Source organism: Oncorhynchus clarkii, chromosome 33 (assembly GCF_045791955.1).
Source record: "Oncorhynchus clarkii lewisi isolate Uvic-CL-2024 chromosome 33, UVic_Ocla_1.0, whole genome shotgun sequence".
Classification (NCBI taxonomy): Eukaryota; Metazoa; Chordata; class Actinopteri; order Salmoniformes; family Salmonidae; genus Oncorhynchus; species Oncorhynchus clarkii.
Genome location: NC_092179.1, coordinates 5,211,894 through 5,224,686, shown reverse-complemented (window position 1 = coordinate 5,224,686; position 12,793 = coordinate 5,211,894). Strand labels below are relative to the sequence as shown.

The 12,793-nt window shown below is 41.6% G+C and overlaps 1 protein-coding gene across 2 annotated transcripts in view; it reads right to left on the bottom strand.

Annotated features, from left to right (window-relative positions):
* LOC139392654 (transcription initiation factor TFIID subunit 6-like) overlaps nt 1-12,793 on the bottom strand; it is a 65,950-nt gene that overhangs the window by 26,627 nt on the left and 26,530 nt on the right. For both annotated transcript variants that reach the window (XM_071140794.1, XM_071140795.1), the window contains exons 7-8: nt 10,924-11,045; nt 1,883-1,960 (exon numbers count right to left, since the gene is read on the bottom strand). In XM_071140794.1, the coding sequence (XP_070996895.1) occupies nt 1,883-1,960; nt 10,924-11,045 (200 nt within the window). The remainder of the gene's footprint in view (nt 1-1,882; nt 1,961-10,923; nt 11,046-12,793) is intronic.

The following is a 12,793-nucleotide window of genomic DNA, read 5'->3' as shown; positions in this document are numbered from 1 at the left end:
GTGGCTGGGTCTTCCAGCATGTCATGACCCGAAACACACAGCCAGGTGTAAGGAGTGGCTCCGTAAGAAGCAACTCAAGGTCCTGGAGTGGACTAGCCAGTCTCAAGACCTGAACCCAATAGAAAATCCCTGCTGCAGTGTGTGCAAACCTGGTTAAGAACTACAGGAAACGTATGATCTCTGTAATTGCCAAATATTAAGTTCAGCTTTTCTGATGTATCAAAAACTTATGACATGCAATAAAATGCAAATTAATTACTTAAAAATCATACAATGTGATTTTCTGGATTTTTGTTTTAGATTCCGTCCCTCACAGTTGAAGTGTACCTATGATAAAAATGACAGACCTCTACATGCTTTGTAAGTAGGAAAACCTGCAAAATCAGCAGTGTATCAAATACTTGTTCTCCACAGGTTATGCTGAGTTCGTGCAGATAACCAAGAATTCTACGCCGTTTGGAATGAGACTGATGTGAGGTAAAGAATAATTCATTAATAGAAGACTAATTGATCAGATATTAAAATATCTGAAGACTTATATTAGGAAAATTATAACTTTGTAATCTGAATATTTTCTTTGGTGCCCCGACTTCCTAGTTAATTATATTTACATGATTAGTTTAACCTTTTGCGTGTAGGGGGCAGTATTTTCGTTTTGGCTAAAAAACATACCCATTTGAAACTGCCTATTTCTCAGCCCCATAAACTAGAATATGCATATTATTGTCAGATTAGGATAGAGAACACTAAAGTTTCCAAAACTGTAAAAATATTGTCTGTGAGTATAACAGAACTGATATTGCAGGCGAAAACCTGAGGAAAATCCAATCAGGAAGTGCCTCTAATTTTGAAACCTCTCTGTTCCTATGCATGCCTATCCTCCACTTAAAGGGATATCAACCAGATTCCTTTTTCTATGGCTTCCCTAAGGTGTCAACAGTCTTTAGACATAGTTTCAGGCTTTTATTTTGAAAAATGAGCGTGAAAGATCACATTGCGTGGATAGGTTGGGGCTCTCAGAGTGAGTTTTGCGCTACAGAGTAAAGCGGCCATTGTTCCTCCCGGTGTTATTGAAAAACCTACACACCCGGTTGATATATTATCGAATATATATTTTAAAAACAGCCTGAGGAATGATTATAAAAAACGTTTGACATGTTTCTGTGGACATTATGGATATTATTTGGAACTTTCGTCTGCGTTGTCGTGACTGCTCTTTCCTGTGGATTTCTGAACATTAACGTGACAAAAAGGTATTTTGGGTATAAAAATAATCTTTATGGAACAAAAGGAACATTTGTTGTGTAACTGGGAGTCTCGTGAGTGAAAACATCCAAAGATCAAAGGTAAACGATTATTTTGATTGCTTTTCGTGACCTAGCTGCTTGATGTACATAATGTTATGTTATGGATAAACGTACAAACGCTTGGATTGCTTTCGCTGTAAAGCAACATTTCTAAATCTGAGACGACAGGTGGATTAACAAAAGGCTAAGCTGTGTTTTGCAATAGTGCACTTGTGATTTTATGAATATGAATATTTTTTAGTAATATTATTTGACTGTGGCGCTATGCTGTTCAGCGGTTGCTGACGAAAATTATCCCGCTAACGGGATGGGTGCGCCAAGAAGTTAATCACGTAATAATAATTACAAAGAATTGATTTGATAAAATAACAGTCTTCACCTTTAATGATGACAAAGACACGACAGTGGCCTTATCATTAAAACCATTTTTATCTGGGATATTTTTCTCCTAGTCGCAAAAGTGTTCCCAAAATAAAACTCCTGGTTGCACAGCTAAATACTTTGTTTCATATGCGACCAAATTGGTTGCACTTTAGAGCCCTGGGTGAGAGTAATTGACAGGAAAAACAGCTCACCCCTTCAGAAATAAAAGTGCTGAATCTGGGAAGCATCTGGTAGAGCCCGGGGTCTGTGGCGATACTCTGTAGGGCCTCCTGAAGGAGAGAAGAGACACATACTGGGTCAGAGACATGACATGATGCGAAAATAAGAAAACCACACACGCACACACACTGCCGTTCAAAAGTTTGGGTTAGAGTGTCTAGTTTGTAATCAACTGGCAGCTTGATTAAATAGTACCCGCAAAACACCAGTATCAACGTCAACAGTGAAGAGGCGACTCCGGGATGCTGACCTTCTAGGCAGAGTTCCTTTGTCGGAGTTCTTTTGCCCATCTTAATCTTTTCTTTTTATTGGCCAGTCTGAGATAAGACTTTCTCTTTGCAACTCTGCCTAGAAGAGGAGTAGTACGCAGCGTCGTACGAGATCTTCAGTTTCTTGGCAATTTCTCGCATGGAATAGCCTTCATTTCTCAGAACAAGAATAGACTGACGAGTTTCAGAAGAAAGTTCTTTGTTTCTGGCCATTTTGAGCACGTAATCGAACCCATAAAATGCTGATGCTCCAGATACTCAACTAGTCTAAAACCGGACAGTTTTATTGCTTCTTTAATCAGCAAAACTGATTTAAAATTATAAACTTGGATTAGCTAACACAACATGCCATTGGAACACAGGAGTGATGGTTGCTGATAATGGGCCTCTGTACGCCTATGTAGATATTCCAATAAAAATCTGCCATTTCCAGCTACAATAGTCATTTACAACATTAACAATGTCTACACTGTATTTATGATCAATTTGATGTTATTTCAAAAACAAGGACATTTCTAAGTGAGCCCAAACGTTTGAACGGTAGTGTACATAACAGGTAACTGCTAAAATAAATGAAACACAAGTGCAAATGAGGGACACAGAGTACAAAACATTAGGAACACCTTCCTAATACTGAGATGCACCCCCTTTTGCCCTCAGAACAGCCTCAATTCACCGGGGCATGGACTACAAGGTGTTGAAAGCATTACACAGGGATGCTGGCCTATTTTGACTCCAACGCTTCTCACAGTTGTGTGAAGTTGCCTGGATGTCCTTTGGGTGGTGGACTATTCTTGAGACACACAGGAAACTGTTGACCATGAAAAACCCAGCAGTATTGCAGTTTGACACTCAAACCGGTGTACCTGGCACCTACTACCATACCCCATTCAAAGGCACGTGAATCTTTTGTCTTGCCCATTCACCCTCTGAATGGCACACATATACAATCCATGTCTCAATTCTCTCAAGGCTTAAAAATAATTATTTAACCTCTCTCCTGCCCTTCATCCACACTGATTGAAATGGATTTAACAGGTGACATCAATAACGTATCATAGCTTTCACCTGGTCAGTCTGTCATGGAATGTCCCTAAAGTTTTGTACACTCAGTGTATATTAAAAGTAGGTGACTCCACACAAGTGTGGTTACGAAATTAACATCCTATCATGCTCAGGGACATACAAATGCCCAGTTGGCCATTATTTAGGCTACCATGGCTAGAAGAGAACGCAGTGACTTTGAAAGAGTGGTCTCAAAGGAGCATAAAGGGTGCGTGTGTGTGTCTCAATCACATATGGGAGATTCTGGAATGGGGCCTGAGGCAGCGTTTTTCACCACCATCAACAAAACCTTTAATCTTTATTTAACTAGGCAAGTCAGGTAAGAACAAATTCTTATTTACAAGGCCTACCGGGGAGCAGTGGGTTAACTGCCTTGTTCAGGGGCAGAACAACAGATTTTTACCTTGTTTGCTCAGGGATTCGGTTACTGGCCCAACGCTCTAACCACTAGGCTACCTGCCACCTCGGTAGAAGTGGCACAAATAATAGCGCACCCTGCTCAAAAATCCACTAATTCCTCTGTTATAATCAGAAATATATTTTTTATATACAACCTATTATCATTATGAGTTCAGTTTTATATAAGCTACCCAGGAAACGGTTAAAGTTAGCTCATATATGTAGCCTCAGAAACAAAGTTCATGAGATTAGTAATTTGCTAAATCGTAGGATATATTAGCAATTTCTGAGACTCTTAGAAAGCACCTTTGATGATACAGCAGTAGGAATAGAAGGATTAAAACAAGTGAACGGGTCTGTATACCTTCCGAAAGCCCTGTGCATTTTTTACATCTTAAAAAAAAGAGCTCTGTCAGAGTGACCATTGGGTTCTTGGTCACCACCCTGCTCAGTCTGGCCGGGCGGCCAGTTCTAGGAAGAGTCTTGGTGGTTCCAAACCTCTTCCATTTAAGAATGATGGAGGCCAGGACTTTTCCGTTGAAGATTTAAAAAATGCACAGTAAATTCGGAAAGTATTCAGACCTCTTCACTTTTCCCACATTTTGATACGTTACATCCTTAATCTAAAATGGATTCAATTGTTTGTTTTTTTCCCCTCAACAACCTATACACAATACCCCATAATTACAAGGCAAAACGTGGTTTTTAGAACATTTAGGAAATGTATTTTTTAAAAAAAAGGATATATCACATTTACATAATTATTCAGACACTTTACTCAGTACTTTGTTGAAGCACCTTTGACAGCCTCATGTCTTCTTGGGTATGATGCTACAAGCTTGGCACACCCTTTACTCCTGCATTGTTATTGTTGTGTGCTTAGGGTCATTGTCCTGTTGGAAGGTGAACCTTTCGCCCCAGTCTGAGTTCCTGAGTACTCTAGAGCCGGTTTTCATTAAGGATCTCTCTGCACTTTGCTCCGTTCATCTTTGCCTCGATCCTGACTAGTCTCCCAGTCCCTGCCGCTGAAAAACATATCCACCTTAGGGATGGTGCCAGATTTCAACAGAGTTCAATAATGCTTCCATCAGACCAGAGAATCTACTTTCTCATGTCTGAGTCTTTAGGTGCCTTTTGGCAAACTCCAAGCAGGCTGTCATGTGCCTTTTGCAGAGGAGTGGCTTCCATCTGGCTACTCTACTATAAAAGGCCTGATTGGTGGAGTGCTGCAAAGATGGTTGTCCTTCTGAAATGTTCTCCCATCTCCACAGAGGATCTCTAGAGCTCTGTCAGAGTGACCATCAGATTCTTGGTCACATCCCAGACCAAGGACCTTCTCCCCTGATTCCTCAGTTTGGCCTGCGGCCAGCTTTAGGAGGAGTCTTGGTGGTTCGAAACTTCTTCCATTTAAGAATCATGGAAGACACTTTGCTCTTGGGGACCTTCAATGCTGAAGAATTGTTTTGGGAGCCTTCCCTAGATCTGTGCTGAGACACAATCCTGTCTCTGAGCTCTACAGACAATTCCTTCCATCTCATGGCTTGGTTTTTGCTCTGACATGCACTGTTAACTGTGGGACCTTATATAATGTTGGGTTCTGAGAATATGAAATATACTTACTCATGTCACTGATGGAGTGCTGAGGTTTAGAGGGTCTACACCAGAAGTTAAGTGTTAAAGGAGGAAGGTATATAGTGTGTGCAACTAAGCTTGGAATGTGTTGAGTTTAGGGAAGTGATTACATGTGGCAGGCATTGATAAGGGGAGAGAGCCATGAATTAGTGATGGAGGTGGGTTGATGTCAGGTCAGGTCACCTTAAGGGAGAAATAAAAGTTTATGGCTCATATCACTAGTGTCCTGCCTAGCAGTAAAGATACAATGTCTGTACAGATGTGTAGGAGGAGACTCAGCCTATGAGGAATGGTTAAATATCAGTTCTTGTGTGAAAATGTTTTTGTCTAATGCAGCCGTATTGATCCTCTGGGAAGAATAAACTTGGTTATGCTTTCATAATGTCCGTAGAGTTTTTACTCTGGGAATTAGAACATAACAATAGATAGGTGTGTGCCTTTCCAAATCGTATCCAATCAATTACATTTTGCCAAGGTGGTCTCCAACCAAGTTGTAGAAACATCTCAAGGACGATCAACGGAAACAGGACGCAGCGGAGCTCAGTTTCCGGTCTCATAGCAAAAGGGTCTGAATACTTATGTACATAAAGTATTTCTGTTTTGAATTTTTTATAAAATTTGCAAATATTTCTAAAAACCTGTTTTCATTTTGTCATTATGGGGTATTGTCTGTAGATTGATGACATATTTTAATTCAATCCATTTTAGAATAAGGCTGTAACGTAACAAAATGTGGAAAAGGTGAAGGAGTCCGAATACTTTCCAAATGCACCGTATGTTGTTCTGATGTGTATAAGGAGGAGAATCCAGATGCAGCACTTGAAAAATGTGTAAAATTATTCTTGACAATTGTTAAAAAAAACACGCACCTGTTAAGGAACTAACTGAGAACTGTTAGAGCCACCTGGTTCGATGATGAATTTATGCTAAAAAAAAAAGTCAGGCTGCTCAGCTGATTGGTTGAAATCCTGTACATTTTGAAACTGAGATTAAAGTAATTATAAAAACAATGGGAAAATACTTTGGAGCACCTTAAATGATATTATGGGCAGAAAACCAAATTAATCTCCATTGAAGTTAATGGGTAATTTATAACAACATCTTTGGATTTAGCCAATAATTTCAATGCATATTTCACCATTAAAGTGGACAAACTGACAAGTGAAATGACAACACTGTAACGTTCTTTGTTTCACGGAAACATGGCTCACTCGGGATGCATTATCAGAGTCGGTACAGCCACCTGGTTTCTTCACGCATCGCGCCGACAGAAACAAACATCTCTCTTGTAAAAAGAAGGGCGGGGGTGTATGCCTTATGATTAACGAGACGTGGTGTGATCATAACAACTTACAGGAACTCAAGTAATTTTATTCACCTGACCTAGAATTCCTTACAATCAAATGCTGATCGCATTATCTACCAAGAGAAGTCTCTTTGATTATAATCACAGTCGTGTATATCCCCCCCCAAGCAGACACATCGACGGCCCTGAAAGTACTTCATGTAAACTGGAAACCACATATTGTCACGTTTCTTCAAAATCGAACCCAGAAGCAGACCAGGACAAGGAGAGTAGGAAGAAGGTGAGTATTTATTTACAAGTGAATGTGAATGGGTAGATATATCCAGGTGGCGTAGCGGGTAGCGGTGGTGAGTTGATGGGAGTAAATAGGTGGATCCAATGGGGAAGCGGAATCCTCCGACGACCAGGCGGGAATGGGGTAAATGATCCGGGTGAGTAACTGAAGACAGAACAAACGGAGGTAAATTCAAGGCAAGCAATACGTAACAAACAACAAAACAAATTCTATCCAACTTGAGGCTGATACTCTGGCACAACATACTGTTCATGGCTAACGATCCGGCAGGGAATGGATGTCAGGTCCGGGCTTATGAAGAGGAGAGATGATGATCAGGACCAGGTGTGCAGATAGCTGATGGGATACAGGTGCGGGTAATCAGAAACCCCAACTGGCTACATTGCCCGGCAACCAGACAGGGTGCGTTCCAGGACGCCGGAAAAAACTCTCCAGGACAGAACATAGGCAAAAAACAGACTCAGGAAACGGGATTCGTGACACATATCCTGAGGCTGCATTTATTGTAGCTGGGGATTTTAACAAGGCTAATCTGAAAACAAGGCTCCCTAAATTTTATCAGCATATAGAATGCGTGACACGGGCTGGTAAAATCCTAGATCATTGTTATTCTAACTTCTGCAACGCATACAAAGCCCTCCCCCGCCCTCCTTTTGGAAAATCTTATGTCTCCATTTTGTTGCTCCCAGCCTATAGACAGAAACTAAAACAGGAAACGCCCGTACTCAGGTCTATTCAACACTGGTCCGACCAATCGGATTCCACGCTTCAAGATTGCTTCGATCATGTGGACTGGGATATGTTCCGCATAGCGTCGGACAATAACATTGATGAATACGCTGATTCGGTGAGTGAGTTTATTAGCAAGTGCATCGATGATGTTGGACCCACAGCGACTATCAAAACCTTCCCCAACCAGAAACCGTGGATTGATGGCAGCATTCGTGAAAAACTGAAAGCGCGAACCACTGCTTTTAATCAGGGCAAGGCGACCGGAAACATGACCCGAATACAAACAGTGTAGCTATTTCCTCCGCAAGGCAATCAAACAAGCTAAGCGTCAGTATAGGGACAAAGTGGAGTTGTAATTCAACGGCTCAGACACGAGAGGTATGTGGCAGGGTCTACAGTCAATCACGGACCACAAAAAGAAAACCAGCACTGTCACGGACCACAATGTCGTTCTCCCAGACAAACTAAACAACTTCTTTCCTCGCTTTGAGGACGATACAGTGCCACCGACACGGCCCGCTACCAAAACCTGCGAGCTCTCCTTCACTGCAGCGAACGTGATTAAAACATTTAAACGTGATTAACCCTCACAAGGCTGCCGGCCCAGAAGGCATCCCTAGCCGCGTCCTCAGAGCATGTGCAGACCAGCTGGCTGGTGTGTTTACGGACATATTCAATCAATCCTTATCCCAGTCTGCTGTTCCCACATGCTTCAAGAGGGCCACCATTGTTCCTGTTCCCAAGAAAGCTAAGGTAACTGAGCTAAACGACTACCGCCCTGTAGCACTCACTTCCGTCATCATGAAGTGCTTTGAGACAAGTCAATGACCATATCACCTCCACCCTACCTGACACCCTAGACCCACTCTAATTAGCTTACCGCCCCAATAGGTTCACAGACGACGCAATCGCAATCACACTGCCCTAACCCATCTGGACAAGAGGAATACCTATGTGAGAATGCTGTTCATTGACTACAGCTCAGTATTTAACACCATAGTACCCTCCAAACTCGTCATCAAGCTCGAGACCCTGGGTCTCGACCCCGCTCTGTGCAACTGGGTCCTGGACTTCCTGACGGGCCGCCCCCAGGTGGTGAGGGTAGGTAACAACATCTCCACCCCGCTGATCCTCAACACTGGGGCCCCACAAGGGTGTGTTCTCAGCCCTCTCCTGTACTCCCTGTTCACCCATGACTGGTTGGCCATGCACGCCTCCAACTCAATCATCAAGTTTGCAGACGACACAGCAGTGGTAGGAATTAGAGGTCGACCAATTATGATTTTTCAACGCTGATACCGATTATAGGAGGACCAAAAAGCAAACAAAGGTTTCTATTCCAAATATTAAGTTCCGTTTTTCTGATGTATCAAATACTTATGTCATGCAATAAAATGCAAATTAACCAGTTGCGACGAGCAAACCCGTATCCGGGAGCGTAATCATAGCCTCAAATGCATTAGCATAACGCAACGGACATAAATAGCCCTAGAAACTTTTCCTATTCATGAAAATCGCAAATGAAATGAAATAAATATATTCAAACACAAGCTTAGCCTTTTGTTAACAACACTGTCATCTCAGATTTTCAAAATATGCGTTACAGCCAACGCTTGACAAGCATTTGTGTAAGTTTATCATGGCATAATGCTATGCTAGGCTCTGCTGGCAGCAGGCAACATTTTCACGAAAATAAGAAAAGCAACCAAATTAAATAATTTACCTTTGAAGAACTTCGGATGCTTTCACTCAGGAGACTCCCAGTTAGATAGCAAATGTTCCTTTTTTCCAAAAATAATATTTTTGTAGGCGAAAAAGCTCCCGCTCCCTGCTTGGCTGAGAAATCGACCGAAAAATGCTACAACTATAACGCCAAACCTTTTTCAAAATTAGCTACATAATATCGACAGAAACACGGAAAACGTTGTTTAGGATCCATCCTCAAGGTGTTTTTAACAAATATATTCGATAATATATCCGTCGAGGCAGTTGGTTTCTCATAAGAAGCGATTGGAAAAATGGCTACCTCTGTATTTTACACAAGGTTTTCTGCGGGAGACACCATGTGACCACATGGCATATATGGTCCCTTACAGCCATTCTTCAAGGGAAATGCCTAAAAAGACGTCACAATGCTGTAGACACCTTGGGGAAAACGTAAGCTCATTCACAGCCATATAAGGAGTCATTGGCATGAGGCGGTTTCAAAAAATGCGGCACTTCCTGGTTGGATTTTTATCTGGGTTTCGCCTGTAACATCAGTTCTGTGGCACTCACAGACAATATCTTTGCAGTTTTGAAAACGTCAGAGTGTCTTCTTTCCAAAGCTGTCAATTATATGCATAGTCAAGCATCTTTTCGTGACAAAATATCTGGTTTAAAACGGGAACGTTTTTCATCCAAAAATAAAAATAGCGCCCCCTAAATCCAACTGGTTAATTGGTTAAAAATCATACAATGTGATTTTCTGGATTTTTGTTTTAGATTCCGTCTCTCACAGTTGAAGTGTACCTATGCTTTGGGGCTGTTTTTCTGCAAAGGGACCAGGAAGACTGATCCGTCCGTGTAAAGGAAAGAATGAATGGGGCCATGTATCGTGAGATTTTGAGTGAAAACCTCCTTCCATCAGCAAGGGCATTGAAGATGAAACATGGCTGGGTCTTTCAGCATGACAATGATCCCAAACACACCGCCCGGGCAACGAAGGAGTGGCTTCGTAAGAAGCATTTCAAGGTCCTGGAGTGGCCTAGCCAGTCTCCAGATCTCAACCCCATAGAAAATCTTTGGAGGGAGTTGAAAGTCCGTTTTGCCCAGCAACAGCCCCAAAACATCACTGCTCTAGAGGAGATCTGCATGGAGGAATGGGCAAAAATACCAGCAACAGTGTGTGAAAACCTTGTGAAGACTTACAGAAAACGTTTGACCTCTGTCATTGCCAACAAAGGGTATATAACAAAGTATTGAGAGAAACTTTTGTTATTGACCAAATACTTATTTTCCACCATAATTTGCAAATAAATTCATAAAAAATTCTACAATGTGATTTTCTGGATTTTATTTTCTCATTTTGTCTGTCATCGTTGAAGTGTACCTATGATGAAAATTACAGGCCTCTCTCATCTTTTTAAGTGGGAGAACTTGCACAATTGGTGGCTGACTAAATACTTTTTTGCCCCACTGTATTTGTATTGTTTTTCACAGTCTTTTGCTCATATTTTCAAGTGTGCCAATCATTTTGGAGGAGCCACAACTCTTTCTTACATGCATGCGCACATACACACACACAAATGCACACTTGATAAACAGTTGACTCACAGCTCTCTTGGCCTCACAGGACCCGACGCAGGCCTCCGTGATCTCCTTGTAGTAGAGCTGCTGTTCCACTGAGAGCTCGTGAGTACTGCGGGGCTTCATCCTCATCAGACCATCCTTCTTTCCTGGGAATGGGGGGCAGAAAAACACACAGGGAAAGAGAGAGAGATGCAAACAATTGTTTATTAAAATAGGAATTGCTTTTCCTTAATGGGGCTATCTGCAGCTGCTACATCAATTGTTGGACTTATAAATTAATGATATGTACCTATTTATTCTTGAAGAATATCACTTATAAATGCATGGCAGTGTTGTCGTGGAAATATTTGGTCAATCATATTTCACAAATACCGGAGCCTGTGAGTTCAAACAGACTTTTAATTACTTCATAACAAAAGCCGAGCTGGTTCATGAATACAAGTGCCTTCCAGTCTTGGCACAGACTAATTATACATTTGTCCTCCTTACGTCACACTCATAGTAACTCCTCTTAACGGCTCATCCCCTCTGGCATTTAGCCACCGTTATCATATTGCCTTCATATTAGGGCATGGAACCCGTAGAGCCACAGAAATAGACACAAATAGACCTGCACTCGCCTTAAGCCAGGTTCATGCATGTAGGACCATAGACCTTGGCACTCTACGGGAATAACCATACATGTCATCCTGCTAACTCCTCTGAAAGGGACACCCTTGTTCTGGAAAAGACCCGAGATGTGTAACCATAGCAACAGTACATAGTAGGCCATAACACAGTTACAGGAATAACCAGTCGTGTCTACACCCCAGACAGGTGCATGTCTAATGGTGTCCAATGACCTAGAGCACATATAGAGTGCACTAGTTTTTCTGGCTCCTTCTGAAATAAATAATTGCCACATATGTACTGAAAAATTCACAATAGTGTCCACTGAAAGTTGACTAGCAACAGCAACTTAAAAGACACCCACCATGAGCGCACACTAAATTTGCCCAGGAAGAGGCAAACAAAAGAAAAACCTACACCAGGAAGCAAACCAAAAAGGTCGAACAAAATGAAATCAGGGAAATCAGTTAAAGGATTGTTGGTCTGGAAATCAAAATAGGGCGAGCCAACTAAAGGTGTTAACCCTCTGCATCTATTAAAACCACTGGAGCACTTGGCCAGCCACTCTTAAATAGCACCTGGGCCAGCACAGGTGAAACACCTTCCCACTAACGAGATGGCAACCAGCACAGATGTAACACATACTGACTATCGGTGCACCATATGTGCTAAAGCTAAAGTCCAATCTCAAAACGAATGGAAAAACCAAAGCCTGTAACAACCCAACATATAAGCTTGTTTTACGCCAAAGTAAATTAAAAAAATAAAACACTATATAATAGCCTCAAAACATGGTTAAAATGTTGATATCTTAGATGGTCATGCATCCATATCAAATCAAATTTTATTTGTCACATGCGCCAAATTTTTCTTAACTGCATTGTTGGTTAAGTAAATAATAACAGTAACAAATAATTAAAGAAAAGCAGTAAAATAACAATAGCGATGTGAAATACAGGGGGTACTGGTACAGAGTCAATGTGTGGGGGCACCGGTTAGTAGAGGTAATATGTACATGTAGGTAGAGTTAGTGACTATGCATAGATAATAAACAGAGAGTAGCAGCAGCATAAAAGAAAGGGGGGGGGGGGGGCAATGCAAATAGTCTGGGTAGCCATTTGATTAGATGTTCAGGAGTCTTACGGCTTGGGGTTAGAAGCTGTTAAGAAGTCTTTTGGACCTAGACTTGGCGCTCCAGTACCGCTTGCTGTGCAGTCCATGACTAGGGTGGCTGGAGTCCATCTCAAAAAGTTTTTGAATAGCCTAAAAACGTACGGTAGCCAGG